The 26,131-nt window shown below is 33.8% G+C and overlaps 1 protein-coding gene across 1 annotated transcript in view; it reads right to left on the bottom strand.

The window, feature by feature from the left end:
* LOC114324460 (aromatic-L-amino-acid decarboxylase-like) overlaps nt 1–24,547 on the bottom strand; it is a 54,813-nt gene extending 30,266 nt beyond the window's left edge. The window contains exons 1-3 of the mRNA XM_028272318.2: nt 24,280–24,547; nt 5,419–5,500; nt 3,718–3,838 (exon numbers count right to left, since the gene is read on the bottom strand). Coding sequence (XP_028128119.1) covers nt 3,718–3,838; nt 5,419–5,498 — 201 coding nt within the window. The 5' untranslated portion in view covers nt 5,499–5,500; nt 24,280–24,547. The remainder of the gene's footprint in view (nt 1–3,717; nt 3,839–5,418; nt 5,501–24,279) is intronic.
* Nucleotides 24,548–26,131: the final 1,584 nt, after the last annotated feature.

The following is a 26,131-nucleotide window of genomic DNA, read 5'->3' as shown; positions in this document are numbered from 1 at the left end:
TTTATAGGTTCATATTAAGTAATATTGTAAATGTAGCCAAACATTTTAATATCAATAAAAATTATAGTCCAAGTAATGAAGCTTAAAATGGGACAAAACCTCGCAATTTTTACAGAATGGATCGCTTGAAAATTTAAGAAGAAGTAGTAGATAGTCCAAGGATCAAAATCTATATGATGCCGAAAGGCGCTTTTACCATGGGGGTGGTTGCCATCCCATCTCGGGGGTGGAAATTTTTTATTATATTTTGACCGCAAAAGTTGGTAAAAACTTCATTCTAAGCAAAAAACGTTCTATGCATTTTTTTTTGATAAAATAATAGTTTTCGATTTATTCGCTATCGACAGTGTTAATTTTATATCGAAAAAATCAATGTTTTTAATAAGTTTTCTGCTAATAACTCCAAAAGTTTTCGTTTTATCAAAGCAATTTTACTTAACAAAAATGTACCTTTTAAAAAAATAAACAAAACCATTTCTTTAAATTTTCTTTAAGGCCAATAGTAATCGAGCTATACTTTATTATATGTTAGCCCTTCTTCGTCAAATGCTAAATATTGTAATTTCAAAGTCAAAAGACGGGAAAACTATGCATTTTTCGAGGATAACTTGTAAAACTAATTTAAAGTATTTAAGAATATCTATCTCCAGAAATAAAGAAAAGTCTCTAGCTCAAAAACTAAAGTGACTTATAATGAAAAGAATGTCAGTCCCTATTTTTTTTCAGCGAAAAAGTGATCGGAAGCAACACCCTAATCACCACCCGTATTAAAATTAGTCATTAACCTTATTTTGGTCTTCTTTATTTATGTATTATTAATAGGTTCTAGAAGTTTGACCGGCTTAGATTATTGAGTTTTTAAAAAAATGGGGTTAAAAGCGAATAACGAATTTTTGTAATTTGGAAAAAAATAAAATTTTCTCCAGAATAGAAAGATTAGCATCAGAGATAGGAAAAAACGTTTAGATATGAAATTCTAGCTTATTTAATTCCCAAGAAACTGGTTTGCAAAATTTTTTTCTAGAGCAAAAATTGAGTGAGCTATTGACAATTAAAACTTGTAATAACATGCAAAGACCACGTTTACCAACCCTTTCAAAGTCACCGATCTTTGCGACTGAGGATTTTAAAAATATTTAATATTAATAAGCTTATAGATCTTGTAAAAACCTACAAAATTCTTTTTTAATAAACTTTCTAGGGTAAAAAATAAAAAAGTTGCGGGTAAAAAATCAATATATTTTTTGAAAGAAAAAAGGAGAAATCCAATTGGAAGCATAATAATGTAAGTTAGCGGTGTTTTTAGTCATTGGCCTTATTCATGCTTATTTAATTATGTATTAATAATAGATTCTAGAAGTTTAACTGGCTTAGAATGATTAGTTTTTAAATAACTGGAGTTAAAAGCAAATAACGAATTTTTGTAGTTTGGTAAAAAATCCCTTTTTCTTCAGAATAGAAAGATTAGCATCAGAGATACGGAAAAATCTTTAAATATGAAATTGTAGGTTATTTAATTCCCAAGAACTTGGTTTGAAAAAGTATTTTCTACGGCAAAATTGAGTGAATCGTAAATTAGTATTTTCGAAAAACATTGATTTTTTCGATATAAAACCAACACCTTCGATAACAAATAAATCGAAAACTATTAATTTTATCAAAAAAATATATAAAACATTTTTTGCTTAGAATGACTGTTTTTATCAACTTTTACTTTCAAAATATAATAAAATATAATAATAATAAAATTTCCACCACCGAGATGGGGTGGTAATCACCCCCATGGTAAAAGCGCCTTTCAGTATCATATAGATTTTGATCCTTGGACTATCCCCTACTTATTCTCAAATTTTCAAGCAAATCGATCCATTCTGTAAAAATTGCGAGGTGAAAAGTTCCTGGACTATTATAGGAGGATTAAGGAGTAAAAGCATTGGCACAATAATACAGCGCGACGTATGCGTAAAGTATGGAAACATAAAGATATCTGTGACACCCCGTAACTCAGAAACTCAGAAATTCCCGATACAACGTGGAGTACGTCAGGGAGACACCATATCACCGAAACTGTTCACTGCGCTTTTGGAATATGTATGTAAAAAGGCAAAGGTCGAGTGGGTCGAATGACAGATAACAGATGGATAAAGTGGATACTGGAAAAGAAATGATGCCTACCAAAGTAGAGGTCGTCCACCAACACGTTGGACTGATGATCTAAAACGTTGTCATAGAAATTGGATTCAAGAAGCACAAAATCGAAATAGATGGAAAATTATGAGGGAGATCTATGTCCAGCAGAGGAGAAGCGAAGATTTAATGATGATGACACCCCGTATGATATAATAACAAAATGTTAGTTATGTATATTAGATAGACAAGTTATTTAAAATTTTATATGTTCGATGTTGCAAAATGTATTAGTTTCTGAGGTTACGAATAATATGCGTATTTTTAAACGGGACCACCCGTTTATTTTAAAATCTTTTGTTAAAGTTTTTTATTGCCGATGCAACATATAATTTGTTAATGACCAATATTAATCATTAATATGCAGAAATTAAGAAAAACATTTTTATTTTTTAATTAATATTATTGTATAAACCGAAAGCACCTAAAGAAATAAATTAAGGGTACCTTGCCTTTGGAATCAGAAAAGCCATTCTGAATGAAAATTTATATTAAAGACTTTTCTAATCGTCTTCGAAGTGCTATAATTAGTGCTATTTCTTCTGTAATTCTGTCTTTTCAGTTCTTGGGTATTCTGTGGCGTATTTACACACGCTTTTTGAATAAACCAAAAAAAATAATCTAGAGGTGTCAAATCCGGAGATCTTGTTGTCCACTCTATAGCTCCTCTTCTTCCAATCCAACAAATTGAAAATGTATTGTTAAAAACTCAAGAACGCCTCGAATACATTGAGGAGGTGCTCCACCTTGTTGAAACCAAATTGATCTATTCACGAGATGAGGTTGTATATAATCATCCAAGAGTCTGGCTAATTCTAGAATTAACTCCAATTCTAAAAATGCCCAGTATTCTTCACCTGTTATGGTTCTATTCCAAAAATATGGTCTAATAATGGTATCTCTTTTTCAGGTCTTTTTTGTGTTAAGGTTTGTCAGTAGTCAATCAAACAGTAATTAAAGAATTAAAAAAGGGAGTTCGCTTTCTGGTTTACAATGAAATCCGTTGCATTTATGTTGACCTCCATTTTAACTATAGCCGAAACAGTTCATTAGAGAACATTCACCAAAATTTACAGCAGACCTAATAAGCAAAACAGTCAAAGCCATAGTAGGTCTGCTAACGGGGTACTCTAAGCTGAATAGGCACTTGAAGGTGCTGGGATTGTCAGATGAAGACCTGTGCAGATTCTGTCACCTAGAAGAAGAAACAGCAGAGCACATTAAACGTCAGTGTCATAGTCTGGCAAATGTGTGGTTCTTCACATTAGAAGAAAATCCGCCTGTACAGAGCTGCATGGAAGGTGCAGTCTCAAATCTATTGGATTTTTTAAAAAGGGTCAGGCTGGAGAATGTCATCTAGGACAAGAGGACCACAATAGATCTGAAAAGGTCTCAGTGCAATAGGCCAAAAGGTCACCTCTTTGAATCTATCTATCTAACTGGGGACTAGAGATCACTATGTTAAAATAGATATATAATATATTAATAATAGATTAATAAGGAGACTTTATGATATGTTGATATACTTACTCCTGGCATAATAACTCTTTCAATATCCTTCATGATGTCTTCCCATTTGTCGGGTTTTTCTGGTGCTGTTTCTGGTATAAGTGGTCTTAAATATCCTGGTTCAACCGTGGGTAGTACACGCCTGAAATAAAATATCGATATAAGTAAAAGTACTGAAAAATTGTACCCCCCACCTTTGCTACAATATACAGAATACTACTGCTATTACATTCACATAGAAATTCACTAGCCTACTCAGGACAAAATTGTAATAACAAATAGAGATCTGTGGTTCTATACACAGGTGAAGTAAAAATGCAATGACAAGAGAAAGGTCACTTGAAGTTCCTGTAAAACAAGACTCAATAAGCGTACGAAGATTACAACGGAATAAAACATTAAATGCATTTGTAAGAAGCGGAACGCCTCTTAATAGAACAGGAGCATGATTTTTATGGTTTACAATAAGAAATATAGCATTGTATATGAGGTCAAAGACCGGATGTGAAGGAATTAATAGACACATTGAAAAGGCTGCATAGATTGACTGTCTAAAGTTATGTAAAGAGGAACAAAAAATTACATTGGAACCACAAACAACCTGACTCTCGAATATGTGACAAGATGGTTGAATATAGGAAGAGCTAATCTCCTAACAAATAAATCAATACAGATCGCGGCATATGCCGATGACATCAGTATTATGTCTCGGAGAATGGACGTGGCCGTACAAATATATTCTCAACTAAAAATAATGGCAAAAGAAATGAAACCAGAAATAAATATTCAAAACACAAAAAGCTAGCACAAGTAAGACCTAGAAGAAACAGGATGCAGAGTTGAATTAGAAGACGATATTGAAACTGTAGAAAGTTTTACATATTTGGGAGTTGCGTTAAATACGAATGGAATAGTGAATAGAAGAATCAGATATTCAAAGGAGAATCGTAAAGGGAATCGAAGCTTATTTTTTACTCGCCCATGAATTCCGGTCTAAAAACACACTGGAGATCGAAAATCAGGGTCTCCAAAACTATTATCATACCAATAGTATGTTATGGATGCGAAACATGGGTGATGACAGAAAACACAAAAAGAAAACTTGAAGTCTTTGAAACAAACGGTAGAACCTAAGGAAGATATTTTCTAAGCTTGAGAACTTAAAGATGATCCGCGCGGGACCGGCAAAGTTGGAGGCATAGTTTGGATATGGCCAGGGCTGGAAGTTTTTGATAATAAAGTCCTACGGAAGATATTAGAACCCCTAAAGAGAACGTAAAATGGAGATCTAGGTACAACCATGAACTCTATCAACTGTTCAAAGAGACACCGATGGCAGAATTCGTTAAACTTCAGAGGCTTCGATTGGTTGGTCATGTAGTGAGGATGGAGACCAAAAGATTGCAGAAAAGTGAAAAGAGCCTTTGATAGTAAAATGCGGGGCGCAAGACCAAAAGGAAGACCTCGGAGAAGGTGGGACGATGAAGTGTAAGCGGCCGAGTAAAATTTGCTAGGTGTAAGAAGCTGGAGAAGATATCGGTCCGGGACCAGCAAGGTTGGAGGCATAGTTTGGAGGGGCGAAGGCTCGATTTAGCCTGTAGCGCCATTGGAGAGGGAGATGGATGAAATAATATATTTTACCCTCAACCTACTTTTTAAATTACTTATTACAAACTGCCTTTAAAATATTTAAGTATATCAAGATATATTTTAAAGACTTACCTTTCTCTGATATTCTCGAGGTAGTTGGCGACGTAGTCAATCATCTCCTTTCCGAATTCCCTAAACTGATTAGCCTCCATTTCTGCAAGTATAGAAATCGGTTAAGCTCTGTAAAGCAGATTTCAAATTTAATTTTGATGGAAGATTGCGTCAATGCCGAGAGTTTAAGATTTACTAAGGGGAAATAATAAAATATTAGTAGAAGATTCTTTTAGTCCATGTGGTGAAACCGCTCCCGTCTGAAAAATTTCTGATTTGGTTTCTTTGTGGATTCCTATTCAAAAATGTCCCCTTTAAACAAATCTGAAGGGTGCCGCTCGGAATTTTTGGGCAGAAATTGTTAAAACAATTTTTTTAAACAAATACAAAAGATCACCTATTTTTGCACTGAAACATATTTTTTTAGGTTTCTGGTTCATTCTAAACAAGAAAGGTATCTTGCGATCTCAAAAATGGATAGTTTTCGAGTTATAGGCGATTTCAAATCTAAAAAGTGCGAAAATATGCATTTTTGAGGCTTAAAAACTCATATTTAGAATAGTATTTTTGAGGTAGCCAAGTACTTACATTGTCGTTTAAACATTCATTTTAAAAATTCTGAAGAGTGATCAGGTCTAACTTTAATTTACACCGTTGTTATTTAATTGTTAAATATGCGTGTCCATCCGATTTTTTTGCCGGTGCGGCGCGCTCTATTTCAACAATCTCCTATTTTCCCCCGAAAATGACAAGAAACCTATTTTATTTAGAATGTCCCAAAGAATCTAAAAGAAGTATTTTTCAGAGGAAAATAGGAGATTGTTGAAACAGAGCGCGCCGCACCGGTAAAAAATCGGATGGAGACGCATATTTAACAATTAAATAACAACGGTGTAAATTGAAGTTAGACCCGATCAATCTTCAGGATCTTGAAAATGAATGTTTAAACCATATATAAGTACTTGGCATACTTGGCATACTTGGCATACTTGGCAACCTCAAAAATACTATCTTGAATATGAGTTTTTAAGCCTTGAAAATGGGTATTTTTACATTTTTTTAGATTTTTAATCGCCTATAACTCGAAAACTATCCATTTTTGAGAAAAATTACAAGATACCTTTCTTGTTTAGAATGACCACCCAAAAAACCTAAAAAAATATGTTACAGAGCAACAAAAGGTGACGTTTTGTATTTGTTTAAAAAAATTGTTTAAACAATTTCTGCCCAAAAATTCGGCCCGGCACCCTTCAGATTTGTTTAAAGGGGACATTTTTGAATAGGAATCCGCAAAGAAACCGAATCAGAATTTTTTTCAGACGGGAGCAGTCTCACCACATGGACTATTATTTGTTATATTCATATTTATTATAATTATATAGGAAGTTAAATATGTATATACATCAATTTTAGAAGGTCAGTCAATATAAAGAGAATAAAAATAAAAATTTCAGAGAGCAGAATAAAGCTTATGCTAGAAAATGTTAATTATAATTAAGTATACAGTATGATAAAAAATTATGGAACCAATTCATTATTTCAGAAACAGACGACTTATAAAACAAGTCTTAAACACGTTAGTTTTAATTTTTGAATGGCCATCAATTGCTATATACAGGGTGTCCCCGAAAATAGTGCGTTCATTTAAGGTATGGATATAATACCAAGATATAATACCAAGTTTCCAAGAAAAAAAATACATTGTTCCCCATATAAGTGAATTTTTATTTTCATAAATTTGAATGACATGGCAACGTAGCCTAGAAGAACTTGCTGTGACTGTGGAAATTTAACCTAATAACCCCTTGTTTATTTACTTTGAGGTGTGATTTTTGGGGTTGTTGACATCGTAGGTACCTCAAAATAATGAATATGGGTTTGGTTGATATTTACATTATTTTACCTACCAGATGCAACTGACCTACAAACCTACTTTTTTAATCTTTAGATTTTTGAGTTGCGCGTTGATGCCAGAATTCAATTTGCATATCAAAATGTATTTTCGTTTTTTGGTCAAACGGATCAATTTAGAAAAAAAAAGAATGTGTGTACTTTGTACGCACGTAAGAAGTTATACTTCTATTATATGATTTCAACGAAATCAATATACTTTAAACAGTTTCTCTACTACTTACCAAAAATTTTTATTAAAACAATACCAAAAATTAAAAAAATAAAAGAATAAAACACACACAAACACATTGAAAAATGCCACAAATGATTTCTGAACAATAATTGTTGCCAAAAATTTTAATTAAATACGTATTTTCTGAAAAAAATTATATAATAATATACTTACAATCATAAAATCTATAAAAAAAATAAAAAAAAATGATATAACTTGCATTGGGCTTGAACCTACTTCCCGTGTATCCCGCCGTACGAGAGTCGAAGCGATTTCAAACTGCACCACCTTCGCGTATACGTCATGTGGGAATATACACAAACTGAACTACTTTTTGACATTTTGTTTATATGAATTTTTATTAGTTTGATTTCTGTCGAATTAAAATACAACAATATATAGAGTAAGAAAACGATACCTTAGATAAAAATTTGTAGAAAGTTTGTTCGTAATCAGATTATGTAAATTAAAGCATTGCCTACTAGGGGTATAGCATAGCAAGTACTAGGTAAGTACATTATTTTTTTTACATTTTCCAAATAGGTATGAAGATAATTTTTTATTGGAATACAACTGAAACATTTATAATTACGTACCTGTGGCTTTTCAAAACTATTTAAAAAGTCACTATAATTATAAATTTGATTTTATTTCTGTCCTCACAACAATAAAAACTAATATATTATACAACATTTTTGTTTACCGATAACCTCCATATTGAACAATTATTGACAGATCATTTCAACACCCAATCAGAGCCCGTATAAAGACTAATACCAAACTGTCGGTGTGCGCATGCGCGCAGATCAATATAAATTCACCCTCAATCTCAATCGCGCCTAAAGAAGTATAACTTCAAAAATGTTATAAGACTTTTTTGCTCTACATTGTGTCTTCTACCTATACCTTTAAGGAACGCACTATTTTCGGGGACACCCTATATATGTGTTGGACATCACGTCATTAGTGTTAGCGTAAACCAAAAGTCAAGACAAAAAGTAAGAAATGATATAATCACATATATCATGATATATGTGATATGTTATGTATGTATGTATGTTATGTGTATGATATGATTTGTATATCATAATGATATACAAATATATCATGAAGTACAGGACAACATATCTAAAACTTGTCAGGTCAGCTAAAAAAGCCTATTATCAAAATCGTCTGGGAAGCTCTAAAAGTGTTGCAAAAGAAACTTGGTCTATAATAAACGATCTTCGAAATAAAACTCACACAGCTCAATCATTTTCCCTTCCAAATCCTGAAAGTCTAAACGACTACTTCGTTAATGTGAGTAAAAATATAACATCAACAATTTTGCCGCAACAAGATCCCATTTCCTATCTTCCTAATTCAAGACAGGTCTCGAATTCATTCTTTTTACGACCAGTCGATAACTCTGAACTTATCCAAACAATCAATTGTATCAAAAGCAAATCATCCTGTAGTACTGATGGACTATCTAAAAATTTTCTCTAATCTCACAGAAAATGTGTTGGAAATCCTGCTCTCACTAATTAATGATTCCTTCGAAAAAGGTAAATTTCCAAAGTGCCTAAAGACAGCCATTATTATTCCTCTTCATAAGGGTGGCGAAAAATCTGATGCCTGCAACTAAAGACCTATTGCCTTACTACCGGTACTCTCCAAAATTATTGAGAGACTGATTAAAACTCGACTTATGTCCTTTATCGTTGATAACAACATTTTATCACAAAATCAGTTCGGCTTTTTAACAAATAAATGTACCACTGATGCCATGTTTTCTGTACTACATGAGGTTTACCTAGCACTAAACAATTATCTTTATACTGCCACTGTTTTCTGCGACTATGCCAAAGCTTTTGATTGTGTAAATCACGACATCTTGATTACAAAACTAAATTTCTATGGAATTGGAGGTATTTCTTTGAATTGGTTCCAATCCTACTTGAATAATCGGAAACAACTAGTTAGAGCAAATGATACTGACTCTAGTCTCAAAAACATCGTATGTGGAGTACCACAAGGTTCAGTATTGGGTCCTATACTGTTCCTTATCTTTATAAATGACATCACTAACTTAAAAATCAATGGGAAAATTTTTCTTTTTGCTGATGATACCAGTATAACTTGGAGCAACTCAACTATTGCATCTCTTCATGAAATTATAACTTCGGATCTACTGACGATAAAGACCTGGTCTGACTCTAATTTACTCTCTTTTAACGTAAATAAACCAGTAGCATTATCCTATAAAGGAGCTCTTCAACCTTTGCCACTTCATAACAGCCAGATCAGTACCGTTGATTCTGTAAAATTTCTTGGTATTTTTTTAGACAGCAACCTCAAATGGTCCCTTCATATCGATTCGTTAAGTAAGAAACTCGCCTCAGCTTGCTATGCAATACGATCTGTCTCAAGGGAACTCAATTTAGCATCTTCTAAAATAACATATTTTTCGTTGTTCGAGTCTCATCTTCGATATGGTCTTCCTTTTTGGGGTTCTAGTACAGCTGCTCAATTTGATGTCATTTTTAGATTGCAAAAAAGAGCAATAAGATATTTGTTTGGCCTCAGAAGATCTACACATTGCAGAAGTTACTTCAGAGATCACGAAATTTTAACACTTCCATCTTTATATATTCTAGAAACGGTTTGTTTAATTCGTAAACACCTTCATATCTTTCCATCAAGGCCCAATCATCTTTACTCCACCAGAAATTCAATCTTTGATATTTATTTACCGATTCCATCCACTGAGTTAGTAAAGAAATCTATATTATATTCCGCAAAGAAACTGTACAATCATCTTCCGTTACAACTTAAATCTGCAACATCTTTCCCTAAGTTCCGTAAAATGACAAAAGCCTATCTATCCAAAAGATCATATTATTCAATAGAAGAATTTCTTAATGAATAACTAAGTAAATTGGGTTCCATGCGCAGTAGCCTAAGCTTGTCAGTTCCTTATGTTGTACCTATTTTATTTTATTTGTTGTATGTTCAATTTGCAATTTATATATATTTTGCAATAAATTGTTTTTGTCTTGGCTTTTATATCTTATACTGTACATTATTGACGATTTATCTAATTTTAGTAAATTGTAGTTGTTATTTGTTATTTATATTATGTTTTTCTTTTGACTGTATGTAAGCTTTGTCCATAAAATTGTAAAAATTTTCAGTGACAATAAAGCATATTTCTATTCTATTCTATTCTATATCATCCGCAACCTAACTAATACAAAATGAAGAACATTTCTGCCTTAGGATTATGTTTTTCGGCCGCGGTGTTTTTAGGACCAGTGTGGACAAACTCTGCCCACGCTAAAAAGTCGACGTGGCTCGTCGAGTTGCCTGAAATTAACACCTATCGAAGAGGTCTACCCCATGGTAGGAATCGCTGCACCACCTATCAGAAGACAGGTCACGTGAGAGAGAACAAAAGAAACAGGAGACAAATCGAAGACACCGCTTGTATGACAACCAGACTCAGCCAAAGATTTCGGTAAAGCTTTCTGAAAAAATCGAGATCCATTCCCAACGCGCCAGAGATGTTTCAAATATACCTATGGCAATCGTCAGCTGCCACAACACGTTTTGTCCTCTCAGAGGAAATGGCTGCTGGACACAATTTGTCGTATCCGACATGGAAAGCGCTAAACAGACTAAGAAACGGTGTTTCATGTTTTGTTAGTAACATGAAAAACGGGGATACCAGGAGGACGATACTTGCGACCGTTGCGCAGTTCGGAAGTCATCTACTCTAATCCACAGAGAAGAGAGAGACCTGCACAGAAGACCTAATTTTAGCAAATGACAGAACCATCTATGTGGCCAAACATTGGAAGTACAGGATTTAAAGTTGTTGGTGTTGCAATTTAAAAAAACATGCAAATAACATCGTTGATATAGACGGAAAACTGATTATCACTGATTTGGATAAAATAGACCGATGGAAAGACTACATTGAGGAACTGTTTAACGATGAAAGGCCCGAGCTTGAAATTAACGAAGTAGTTACAGGACCTGACATAACTAAGGACGAAATTGAACAAACAATAATATTAGCAAAGACCAGCAAAGCGACGGGACCAGACGAAATACCGAATGAAATAATAAAGCTCTTCGAAAGTTCAGGTAAAAGTTCTCTCCTTCATCTTTTTAATAAAGTTTATCAAACTGGCTATATACCAACGGATTGGCTGCTGTCGACTTTTGTGACGATACCTAAAAAGGCAAACGCGAAAAGATGTAGTGACTACCGAACCATTAGCTTGATGGGTCATGTTTTAAATATATTTCTACGAATTTTGCACTCTAGGATGTACCAAAAAATAGAAGAACAGCTTGGTGATACACAGTTTGGATTCCGCAATAACCTTGGGACCAGAGAAGCACTGTTTAGTATTCAGGTTATGGTACAGATATGCAGAGATGTCGGACATCCGGTTTATATGTGTTTCATTGACTTTGAGAAGACCTTTGATCGGGTAAACCATACTGAAATAATTGCTATTCTTCAGAAAGTGGGTATTGATGATAAAGACCTACGCATTATCAAAAATCTTTACTGGCATCAACGTGCAAACGTCAGGATTGGCCGGGACACGTCTGAAGAACTTCAAATAAGAAGAGGAGTAAGGCAGGGCTGCATTTTGTCCCCACTAATATTTAACATCTATTCTGAGTTTGTTTTCAATAAAGCAGTGTATAATGCTCAATGTGGTATCAAAATTAGTTGCGTCAATATTAATAATTTGAGATATGCGGATGACACGGTGTTAATTGCGAGCAATTATGAAGAACTTCAACATCTGATTAATAGGATTACCACAACGTGTGATGAATATGGACTCAAGCTAAACACCGCAAAGACCAAGGTGATGGTTGTCAGTAAGACGCCAATACAACCGGAAGTAGTAACAGCTTATGGTGAACAATTAAAGAGGACTAACAGTATCACCTACCTTGGTTGTAATCTAAATGAGAACTGGGACATGAGCAAAAAATTAGAATACATATAGAGAAGGCCAGAGCTGCATTCTTTAAGATAAAGGAACTTTTATGTGGAAACAACATTACTTTGAATCTTAAAATTAGATTAGTGAGATGTTATGTGTTCTCTACTCTTTTGTACGGTGTCGAAGGTTGGACTTTAATAGATACTCTTCTCAAGAAATTGGAAGCCTTTGAAATTTGGGTATACCGGAGAATCCTACGAATAAGTTGGGTGGATAAAGTTCGTTACGAAGTTGTTTTGCACCGGATGGGAAAAGTCACGGAAGTCGTCAGAACACTTAAAAATCGAAAACTTGAATATTTGGCCATGTTATGCGACACCCAGTGAGATATAATATACTCCATTTAATAATACAAGGCAAGGTAGACGGAGAACGCTTCCGCACGAATCAGAATTGGCAGCACCACGTCGGAGGAATTTCTCATTGACACCGGACTTAGACAAGGAGATCCTCTCGGCCCCCTGCTGTTTAACTTCGCACTGGAACATGCAGTAAGGAAAGCTCAGCCACAACTGACAAACGGATTTGCCGCCCAAGGATCAAAAATACTATTAGCTTTTGCGGATGACGTGGACACAATTGCACAATCCACCAGAGATGCAAAAGAAGTTTTCACCCTATTCGAGAACGGAGCCAAGGAAGTTGGTCTTAAGGTCAACGAGGACAAGACCAAGTACATGGTGGTTACGAAGAACCCAAGACCAAGGGTTAGACAAAACGTAACAATTAATGAATACAATTTTGAAGTCGTCAAAGAATTTAAGTACCCGGGAGCGATCATAACATCTGAAAATAACTATGAAAAGGACGTGGCAGCCAGGATTATTGCAGGAAACAGGGCATATTACTCATTAAGGACCCTACTTAAATCAAAAATACTCTCAAGACCAGCAAAAATAAGAGTATATAAGACAATAATTCGTCCCACAATAACGTATGGAAGCGAAACATGGACTCTGAATCAGCGGGAAACAACAAAATTACTGGTACTTGAAAGAAAGATACTGCGGACTATCTATGGGCCTTGCAGAGAAGAGACAACAGGAGAATGGAGAAGAAGACACAATGATGAACTCCAGACAATATACGGAGATGAAAACATAGTACGCTACATTAAATCAAACAGAATACGATGGGCGGGTCACGTACTAAGATCAAGTGACGAAAGACTTCTAAACGCCACATTCTGGGAAAGGCCCGATGGAAAAAGGTCAGTTGGTCGCCCAAGAAAGAGATGGAAGGACGCAGTAGCCAGCGACCTACGCAAAATGGGAGTACAACAATGGGAAATAGCTGCTCAGGACCGACAACAATGGAGGGAAATAGTAAACGCGGCCAAGACTCACATAGAGTTGTAGAGCCAAATGATGATGATGAAGGTAGACGGAAGAAGCGGGCCAGGTCGAAGAAGAACGTCATGGCTTAAAAACCCGAGAGAATGGTATGTATAACAGATCCTCTGCATCCCTTTTCCGAGCTGCCGTTAACAAAATTGCTATAGCTAATTTGATAGCCAACGTTCGATAATCGAGCACGGCACATGAAGAAAAAGGTGTTCCGGACACTGAAATTAAGTAAATAAGTAACTGTTAAGGTTACTTCTTAAAGGTGGCCTTTTAAGTTCTTCTAAAATCTTTAAAAATATACAGGGTGTCTGATCTAGATTAAATAAGTTGAGGGAATTTCCGTTGAAACCGGAAGTAGAGTAGTAAAAAAATATATGCATTGAACTTTCATGGAAAGTTTCATGAAGAATATCCTTTTAGTTTCGAAGATATTTAGTTGATTCCATAGTATATTCAACCCCTACCTAAACTTAATAAGTATTTGAAGGTTCTACTAATTGAGTGTATTTAATGTATTTTACTAGAACTCGATTTTTATTAATAAATTACCTAGTGGTTATACTTATACAAGGTGTCCCAAAAGTAGCGGAACGGTCGAATATTTCGCGAACTAAAAATCGGATCGAAAAACTAAAAAACACGTTTTCAATAATTTTTAAAAATCTATCCAATGACATTAAATACGATCCCCACTCCACCCCTTGGAGGTGGGGTGGGGGGCAACTTTAAAATCTTAAATAGAAACCTCCAGGTTTTATTGCAGATTTGGATTTCTTGTGTAAAAGTTAGCAACTTTTATTCGAGACATTTTTTCGAATTATGGATAGATTGCGCTATAATCGGAAAAAACCATTTATAATACAATAGGTAAATTATATAGAAGCGGTCTAATATCTCGAGAAATACACTTCCAAAGAAAAAACCAGAAAATGCGTGTTTAATGTGTATTTTTCAAAAACCTATCGAATAACACTAAACATGACCCTTCACCCCAACCCCTAGGGGTGGGGTGGGGATAACTTTAAAATCTTAAATAGCAACCTTTATTTTTTTATTGCAGATTTGGATTGGTCATGAAAAACCAAGCAACATTTATTTGAAACATTTTTTAGAATTGTTAATAGATCGCGCTATAATTGGAAAAAAAACGATTTATTAGCGCCATCTATCAACAATTCTAAAAAAAATTTTGAATAAATGTTTTTTCATGACGAATCCAAATTTGTAATAAAAATGGAGGTTGCTATTTAGGATTTTAAAGTTGGGGGTGTGGTGGATGGTCATATTTAGCGTTATTCGATAGGTTTTTAAAAAATATTAAATACATATTTTTTGGTTTTTCATTTGAAAGTGTATTTCTCGAGATATTAGTCCGTTTCTATAATTTACCTATGGTATCACGATAAATTGTTTTTTCCGATTATAGCGCCATCCATCCACAATTCGAAAAAATATTTCGAACAAAAGTTTCTTAAATGAATCCAAATCTGAAATAAAAACTGGGGGAAACCATTTAAGATGTCAAAGTTACCCCCCACCCCACCTCTAGGGAGTGGAGTGGGGGTTGGTGTTTGGTGTCATTGGATAGATTTTTGAAAATTATTCAATACGTATTTTTCAGTTTTTCGATGCGATGTTTATTTCGAGAAATATTCGACCGTTCCGCTACTTTTGGGACACCCTATATATATCGTGATTCATCATTAACGTCATCCTATCAATTGAAAATATCAAAATATCAATTTACACTAATATAAACTTATTAGAATATAATTGCAACCATAACAATGTCATAATTTAAGGAAATATAAAATTACTTTGTAATATTTAATATACCGGAATAGGTGGACAAATAACTTGACAAATCATGCAGTAATCATCTTCGTTCCATATCGTGATTTTCGGGTTTTCCTATGTTGGATGAGTATTATAATTCTGATATCTTTTTATTTTTATTCTTTTATCTGACGAATTTTGGCACAAATGGGTTATTAACAACAACTTTCCTCTTTAAACATTGACTCACTCCAACGCGAACGACTTTCTTAAAAAAAATGAACCATAGATTGGTTAATTTATCTGTCATGTCAAATTAGAGAAGGCGCTGTTAAGAACCAAGTGTAGTACATTTAAGAATAGTTGTCCACATTTTAGAAGCTCGTTTATAGTCTTTGTCAGAAATCAGTCTCCTTTTAAATTATCGAAAACGTATTCCTTACTTGGTGACCAAGTTTCATTCAATTTCTCGAAATTATCTACATATGTGTAGTTCTGTCTAAACAGTCTAAATTCCTCTTCATTAGGAAAATGTTTTCTTACCTTCATTACACTAATCCGCTTGTAATGTTTCATATAATGTATATAGAGAACTTACCAAGCAACCGAAAGAGTACAAATCTCAGTTCTATATAAACCTTTGAAACTTTAGGGCCATTAAACTTTTCCACTAATAGATGATTAGAAAATTAAATATACTTCTTTTTGTATTGTGCAATCATAATGAAATATACTTCTTGGGGTGACAGGTCTACATACTTCGAAATGATAAATACTCTTTGCTATACCTCGTCATGCAAGGAAGAGTAGAGGGAAGAACAGGCTTGGGAAGAAAGAAGAAATATTGGCTAATAAACATCAGAGATTGGACTAACCTCAGTGTTGAACAGATCTTTTAAGTTACAAAAGTCTAGGAAGCGTTTAAAGGAGTGATCAATGGAGAGGTTGTAAATAATATTCGATACGCGGACGACACTGTACTAGTTGCAAGAACAGTAGAAGAATTACAACGATTACTTACAAACATAAATATTGCTTGCAACAAAATTATGGCATAAACATTAATATCAAAAAAACCAAGTATATGGTCTTCGGTAAAATCATGACACAACCAGCACATATTAGTATAAACGGCATTCAAATTGAGAAAGTATAAAGTTACAAATACTTGGGAACTTTAATAAACGAAACTGAAGACCAAAACAATGAAATAAAAAGACGTGTCGAAATTGCCAGGGCCACCTTCATAAAGATGAGAAAATTCTTCTGCAACAGAGATATAAGCATCCCTCTACGATTAAGACTGCTAAGAGGCTACGTATTTAACACGCTATTATACTGTGTAGAGGCCTGGACTCTCAAACAGAACAACATAAAAAATATTGAAAGTTTCGAGATGTGGTGCTACCGTCGAATGCTGAAGATGAGTTGGGTTGAAAGAATCACAAATCTTGAAGTAATACGAAGGATAGGAAGAGACCCAGAAATTTTGTTAACGATAAAACGAAGAAAACTCGAGTATTTGGGTCACCTGATGAGAGGTCATAAATACACATTACTTCAAAATATAATGCAAGGAAAAATAGAAGGAAAACGGAATCCAGGCCGTAGAAGAATGTCATAGTTGCGGAATTTGAGAGAGTGGTTTGGCTGCACCACTAATGAACTTTTTAGGTCAGCTGTAAACAAGGTCAGGGTAGCCTTGATGGTTTCCATTCTCCGATAGGAGTGGCATAAGAAGAAGAAGTAAGAGAGTGATAGAAACCTTCGTTAGAAGACGGCACAATAAGAAGAAGAAGCAAATGACTAGGACTGTTGTCTTTATGTTTTTCATGTTTTAAATGTGGATTGCGATATATGTGTATAATACCAAGTTGGTATGCGTTTCGTTATATTTTTGTTGTCTCCTTTTTTCTCCATTTCGATAGCTGAGCTTTTGGATGCAAATTGCGCTGTCTTTTGCTTTATAGCACAATTTATATGTCTTGGATTTGCACTACAAAACTTCGAAGTTCGTGCTATTGATAATAATTGTAGTGTGAACCAATTTGGACAGTCTTTGCAGATATTCATATACATATTTTCATAAACCATAATCTTGTAAGTTTACTTTTTGCATCCCTCAATACTTAAACAAACCCAGATAAATCGTGTATTAAATAATGATAAAAGGAGAAATGATATTTGTATTGATATTTTTTTCTTATCAACATTTATTAATTTAAATATAAATAATACGTTAAGTTGCACCAGATTGCACTTCTAGTGCAATTGGAGATATATAACTAGGTCAGCCTATCACCAATATTTGAAAAAGTTATGACTCAATGGCACACAATGCTTTATTTATATTTTATTTGTATACATATATTATATTGAGCTTGTCGATTTGAAGAAAACTTAGCTTTCTATCAAGGAATTCTACAGACTTCCCTTTTTTTTTCTGCAGGTTTGCTATTTAAATGCCGAAGTATATACCTACTTTTGAGGACCACTGTGGTTTCCCAAAATAACAACAATCTGATCAAAAAAATAATTTGTTTTTCCTTTTATTATTGTCATTTCCAGACGTAGCCAATTTTTTTAAAATTTATTCATGTCTAATAAAATAGTAAAGATGAAAATAGAGCGTAACACAAACAACTTTACTACAAGAGGCCAAACAGCGTTTATGATATAATCACGTTTTCCCGCCTATATAAAGTCGAATTTACAATTGCAGAAAAATCTAGGCACTAATGTAGCACCATCTCTTAGTCAAATACTAAAGGAACACATAAGCAGAAATTGATGGTCTAACTGGCACAAATAAAAACATTTTTCTCTAATAAATAACTGTATGACGTATGCCAAATCGTGTATGACGTATTAGATCTTTACCTTGATTTATATTAGCAATGTTATTGAACTTCCCGCTGTTTCGTTCTTGCGATAATGTTGTTTATAGTTCCAACAAGATAGAGCTCCATTACATTATGCAATTCAAGTGCACCAGTACATATTTAAATTATTTGTTTCCTAATTCTTGGATCTGACGAAAAGAACTGATGTTTTCACCAGCGAAGCCACCAGGTCCTGGATTCCGTGCACTGTAGATATCTACAGTCGCCTTCTATCGATGTCACGTGTCATGAAAATATTTGAATTTTTAGCTTTAATTGAATTATTTTCTAGTTTTGCTAGGTTATACCCTAATTGATGCTGAAGTGACACTTAGTAAAACAAGAAAATATTTGAATTAAAACTAAAAATTCAAATATTTTTATGAAAATTGCCATCGACAGAAAGCGACTGTAGATATCTACAGTGCACGGAATCTACGCCCAGATCTTACGCCCTTAAACTTTTTTCTGTAGGGCTTATTAAAAGTAAAGTGAATGTTATTCAACCGGAAAATTTGAAAGAACGGAAGGAACGGATCAGTGCATACTCTCGTACAATTCAAAAAGATACAACAAGAATGCATTAAATAAGTTCAATATAGGTTACTCTGTTGTCAAATATTGGTTGACAGTTTTAGCATCTGAAAATATACAGTGAATATATTTTCCTTCAAAAATTCAAAAAATTGAAAATAAAATAATATTTACAGGAGTAATACTTACTATCCATGATTATTCCCAAATGCAGGCTTTTAATAAAAAAAATATAGATTATTTATTATGCAATACAGAAAGAAACTAAAAAACTCTAGAGCTTAATCATTAATCATAAACAGAAAATTATCTCTTATATATTTTTAAGTTAATTTCATTAATGTAATTCAAAAATTCAAAAAGATAATTCTAAAATAATTCATGGATTTCGAAGAAGGAAAGAAAAAGAGAGGGTCACAACATAATATGTAGTTGGAAAAAATAAAGCAGGCACATAAGATAGGTGGAAGCAGAAAGTTAGAAACAAAAAGCAGGAATTCGAGAGAAATTTAATACTAAAATAGATAGGTGCAATTAAACTCAGAAGAAAATAATCTTCACAGGTTTGATATCAGAGATTCCTAGACGGTAGTCAAATATCGATTCCAACGGCTATAAAACTGCGGTGTAAAAATCAAGGGGAAACTACTACACTCTCTCCCAAGAACAATGACTACGCAAAGTATAATCACACACTTGGCTCCCAGTCTGCGGCAGACGTTAGATGCTCAGAGTGTGCTAAGAGTCTCCGCAAAGAGAGCTAAGACACACAAAATTCATAACACCATCCAAGAAATGAACACGTTAAACATTGATATCCTCGGAATAAGAGCAAGATAAAGTCGCCACAAAGTAACAACGGCTTGCCACGATGATCGTTTCATTGTCTAAGGAGCTATAAAAGACCCAACCATTTCTCACCTAGAGCTCCAAAGGCAGCTCTTGGAAGTTACAGGTGTAAGTATTTCATTTGTAAGAAAATAGATCGTGTCCAAGGATTATCAAGTAGGAGACAGGCAGCACAAGATTGATCGCCTAAATGGATGTCTTCAACACCAAAACTGAAACATTGGGAACTGGTAAAATGTGAAATTTTCATACAAAACCAGGATTTGTGTAAAATCAGATGATAGACAGTATTATGAACAGCATAAAAACAAGAAAACTGGAATATTTGTGTCACATTACCAGAGGAGAAAAATATGAGTTGCTGAGAATTATTGCGCAAGGAAGGATCCAAGGAAGAAGAAGCATAGGATGAAGAAGCATCTCCTGGCTGAGGAACCTTAGAGAATGGTTTAACTGTAGTTCATTACTGTTCAGAACTGTTCATAACTGTTCAGAGCAGCAGCCAACAAAGTGACCATAGCCATTATGATATCCAACCTCCGATAGGAGATGGAACTTTAAGAAGAAGAAAATGATAGACGAATTCGTATACTTAGAGGACAAGGAAGACAAGCAAGAACGGAAACTGCCAGATATGTTCACAGATATAAAGGAGGAAGAGTGAAAAACTTGTTTAATTTTCATCCAATCAACTAAACCTATAGGTTTGGTTGTAAAACCTATAGTTGGGCTCTGGAGAGTTGCAAGGGGGGAAAATATCATTTTAGTACATGATAATGCACATACACTCACTAGCAGAGTGACTACAGACTTCCTTGAACAGAAGATATCACTGTTCTAGAATGACCTGCTGGCTTACCCGACCTGAACCCTAGAGAGTATTTGTGGGACATGCTTAAAAGAAAAATTAGAGCTCGCTAGGATAATCTAGAAAACGCCGCACAGTAGGCCCTCTGCAGGTGGCAGTAGCCCATATTAACTGAAACGGAGGTCAATACAGAAGAGTTATTTTCATAGATAAAACAAGCATACAATTATGGAAGCCAGATGGACATGATCAATTATACAGAAGGTCTAAGGAAGGTTTCGCAGAATGTAATATTATTATGCTATTGGGTGGCATTAGTTGAGAGAGTCGTACGGAGCTTATTGAGGCGAATCATCGAATGATTGCTGACTGGTACATGCACAACATCCTCGAAGAGCATGTTTTTTGGGAGCGAAAGAACGAGAGCCAGGAGCAGGGCCGCGTTTAGGTCAATTGACGCCCTAGGCAATTCTCTGGTAGCCGCCCTTCAAACATGTACCATTTTTGCGAAAAAAAATTGCAGAAAGTTTTATTTAAATAAAAATACACTAAAATGGATATAAACTACGATGTTTATATACCTATAACAGAAAAAATTGTCATTCCAGTTCGATCTCATCAGAGACTTCTTTCCAAAAAAAAAACTTTTCAAAAAAATTTTTTTTCTTGACAAAATCGACAAATTGTTAACACGTTCTTGCGTCATACTTGATGGGAAATTATTTTTAATTCTTGACATTTTCGAAAATGACCTTTCAGCGGACACGTTGGCAACTGAGATGCACAAGTAAATGTGCAAAGCAATGTCAAAATTAGGGAAAATATCTTTCAATCCATTTAGTGCAGTCACTGAAGGTTTTCACCTTCGATTTCGTTGAACCTCCATCGATTTTCATGAAAATTGGTAAGTATTTAGAGGATACCTCAAGAACCAAAGGTGACATGATGCCAACTTGAGCTTTTACCGTGCTGGTGGATACCACCCCCCCTTCTCGAGGGTGAAATTTTTTTTAAATAATACCGTAAATCGATAGAGAGACAAATTCTAAACAAAATTTGTTATATAAAGTTAATATAAATCAATACTTTTTGAGTTATTAAATATCAAAGATTTTATTTTTTGATAAAAAAATGCATGTTTTAAGGCTGTTTTCACGTATTACTCAAAAACTATAAGCTTTAACAAAAAGTTATTATTACCAAAATTGAAGGTAATAAAAATCTGAATACACTCCTCACTTTAAGAACTAAACTAATGTTAATTCAAAGTGAGTTATGAGTAATTGAATGTATATATTTTTCGACGAATACTCAAATCTAAGTATTCAAGCCCTAATAACGGGAAAACGATGCATTTTATAAAATATACCTGCTAAGGACTTGTCAAAGAACTTCGGAGTACCTATCAAATGAGCTCCAGTAGAAGTTAATAGCATCACAATTAAGCAGGTTATGATGAAAATAAGAGAACCCTTTAGAACTTTTTAGGAAAAAGTGAAATATAAAACATACGCCATTAGAAGAGGTACACAAACAATCCTTCCATTCTTGTTATATTTTTTATTTTAATAAATACAGAAAAACTAGATTAATTACTGTATTTTTTAGATAATCAATACTTTATTTTTTTTGCATTAAAATATTTAACAAAAACAAAAATTACCACTAAAATGTTAAACTCGTCTATCAGGCGGTTAGTTAGTGTTTACGTCATTGATTTAAGATGTTATTACTTAGGTAAGGGTTAAACTTGAACACTTAGATTTGGGTACTCGCAGAAAAAAATATACATTCAATTACCTACAACTCATTTTTAGATAACATTAAAATGTGTTTCCAGTAAAGTTTATTTCATTTTTTATTAGCTTTAATTTTGGTAATAATAACTTTTTTGTAAAATCTTAGAGTTTTTGAGTTATTTATTGAAAATCGGTTAAGAACATGCATTTTTCTAACGAAAAGTTAAAATTTTTGATCTTTGATAACTCAAAAAGTTTTGATTTCTTTTAATAACTTTATGCAACAAATATTGCTTAGAATTTGTCCCTCTATCGAATTCTGGGGATATTTTTAATAAAATAATTTTCACCCACGAGAAGGGATGGCATCCACCCCCAGGGTAAAAGCGCAAGTTGACGCCATGTCACCTTTGTTCCTTGAGATATCCTCTAACCACTCTAACCAATCCTAATCCTCTAACCAATTTTCATGCAAATCGATGGAGGTTCAACGAAATCGGAGGTAATAGCTCATATCCACCTTCAGTGACTGCACTAACTCTTCTTTAAATATTAAGATATGTCAATTGGTGATATTATTGTGGTATCCAAATGACCCTTTAAGTGAATGCTTTTATGTATGAATAATGTATCTTGGTCGTCTTTATTTTGTAGATATCAGATTTTCAGCTTCTTTAGGTAATAATTTCTTTATTGCTTAATTTTGGCAAATCTGTTAATAACACGAAAACGTTGATAAATAAGTCGATAAGATTCCAGACGTATATTCAGGTCTCTTATCAGAGTGTCGATTATAATATAGAATGTGTGGATTTTCACCTCATCACTAGCTGAAAAGGTTAGTTCATCATCGGCCCCCTCGTCAAATTGAATTTTCCTTTTTCTCTTTTTTATTTCTTTTTTCTTTTGTTTTATTTGGGTACAATTTTTTGGCTTCTTTGCGGTAAAGTAATTTGAAAGAGCTTCATTTTCCTTAATGACAGAACCCAGATCAATCATTTTTATGTACAAATATTTTTTGTACAGTATTTTTGCCACCCTCTCATAATGTGCCGCCCTAGGCAACTGCCTATATTGCCTAATGGATAAAGTTGCCCTGGCCAGGAGAACGAATAACTTTGTGTCAATGCATGATAATTCACAGTCATATATCTGGAGGATTTTGGGATTGAGGCTCTAGACTGGCCACCAATGAGTCCTGATGCAAATCCCATAGAACATAAATATATGGAACGTACTAAAATGACGTATACGAGCAAGAACTCCAGCTCCACACTCAATTTCAGAATTAAAAATTTGCTGCACAGCAGAAATTGAATCGACAGAGGAAACCATCCAAGACTTTCTACGAAATATGCCTGGAAGGATGCAGGCTATTACTAGAGTTAGAGGAAGAAATACTAAGCACTAAATTGTGACAATGCTGCCGCAAAAGTTTTCTATTGGCGTTATGGTTTCACTTTTTAATTAAATGTTCTAAGCAAAATTAGATTATTTTATTATTTTCTCTACAAATTTGTTGTAGTTCTTCAATGTGCAAGTTTCTTGACAAGTAAAATATGTAGAATAATCCAGCACAACTTATTTAACAATGAAAAGTACAAAATTTTCAAAAAATTAAAAAAATATACTTCAAAAAACACTCAAAATAAAATATGCAATGTTTTTGACTATGAGTATACATTTATAGTATACAGACTATTACATTATATTAAAAAACTATACTTATATCATAAATTTTGAAAAAGTTATTAATTTGTTCTTAATTTAAAACGCAAAATAAGTGAAATTTAAAAGGAATAACTTACTGTTTAATTTGTTTATAAGAATTAATCCAAAAAAATTCTAAACCACCACTTGTCACTTTTGTCACTTGTTAAAATTTATGGTGCTACCCCTGCGTTTTACCGCGTTTCTCGCCAAAAACAGTAGTCCTCCTGCTAGTGGCAGTAGCTTTAAATCTGACGGTAAATCGCGGAGAGTGGGGCCAGCAGCATTCAACTCTTACTCTGAGAAGTGTGCTCTTGATATCGATCACAAGCTAAACCACCGTTTTCAATCTGTGCTGGTCCACTGGAATGTCCGTCAATGGGCTCTGGGCTCACCCATAATAATAATAGACGAAATTGGGAATTTTGGTAGTTAATCGAATTCATTACTAAGTGGTTCTCATTATCTATAGAACTCTTTTCAGAATTAACAAATTTGTTCAAATCATTCAATAATTTGGTTAAATTAAATAAACAATAAAAAAATTATAATTTTTGAAGAGAACCAGTAAACACCAACACTGAAGTTAAATCTAAATCTTATTAATTTTTTGAATCGCATAATATTGTATCGTTTAAAAATATAGGTACGACATGTAGCCCAGCAAATGAACGGAAAATTCGGCGATACCGTGTAATTTTCAGGGGCAACTTCGAATTGCATGAAAATTTGGATTTAGGTTCTACTTACCCTCCACTTCAAAGTTGAAATTGTGCCATTGGTTGCTTTTCCTTGGGGGGTGACAGTCACCCCTTCTCGGGGGTGAAAAAACATACGTTCAAGATAAGACCGGAAATGGATAAATTGACTGATTTTAAGCAACTTTGGTTCTATAGAGTTTTTTACGTAAGTCGATACTTTTCGAGTTATTTGCCATTGAAAATGTTGATTTTTCGACAAAAAAACTACGTTCCTATCAGGGGCAGAAATTTTTCATTTATTATAAATTAATAAATGAAAAATAGTTTCTGTCCTTGTGGGATCGGTACTCACCGGAGGGACCGCAGACGTTCGGAAACAATTAGCGTCTCTTTGCAAAGACAATGACGTCGACTTTGCAAAGTAACAAGACACTTACTCAACACACACTACACATTACTCCCCTGACTTAGTGATAAGTTATACAATTACGTGGCTAAAGGTTCTAGTTCTAAACCAATGCCAGAATCAGAGAAAAAAAAACTACGTTTTCAGACGGTTTTTCGCAAATAACTCAAAAAGTAAATATTTTATCGAAAAAAATATTCTTAGCAAAAGTGTAGCTTATAAAAAACACAAAAAATTGGTGTATCAGTAAAGTCTATCAATTAAATAAAAACAAAGTTGTAGCTCATGAAAAGTACGTTCTCATTCGTCTAATTCCAAATCGAATATTTCAAGATGAAATCACCGAGAAATTAAGCACTTTTCGGGAAAAATATGTTTAAACTTTTTTAAAGTGTTTATAAAGAGCTTTGTTTTAATTATTAATAAAAGTTTTAGCATTAAAAATAAGCGAGTTACGCTCAAAATAAAGTTGGCCCTCTTTTTTTTTGTAAAAAATCATGAAAATCTCGCCGTGTTTAGCTCTCCTAATAAAATTAATCGCTACCGCTTTACAAACAATTTACTTACCTATCTATTTTTTATATGATCTGTCAGTCTCACCGGTTTAAAGTGTTTATTTTTGAAAGGGTTATAATTGAGAAAGCTTGAATGGGTCTAATCACGAGTGTATGCAAATTTTGAACAGCCATATCTTAACCAATGTTTGTCTTACGGAGAAACAAAATAAACTAGCATATTTATAATAGCAAAACCTATATTTTTTTACTCTTTAAGATTTTTCTTATCACTAATACTTTTTAAGTTATTTTAAAAAAATGAAATTTTTCAAAAATTTTTAGAAAT

The sequence above is a fragment of the Diabrotica virgifera genome, chromosome 1 (genome assembly GCF_917563875.1).
Source record: "Diabrotica virgifera virgifera chromosome 1, PGI_DIABVI_V3a".
In the NCBI taxonomy this organism is placed as follows: domain Eukaryota; kingdom Metazoa; phylum Arthropoda; class Insecta; order Coleoptera; family Chrysomelidae; genus Diabrotica; species Diabrotica virgifera.
This window is presented reverse-complemented; position numbering and strand designations above follow the sequence as displayed.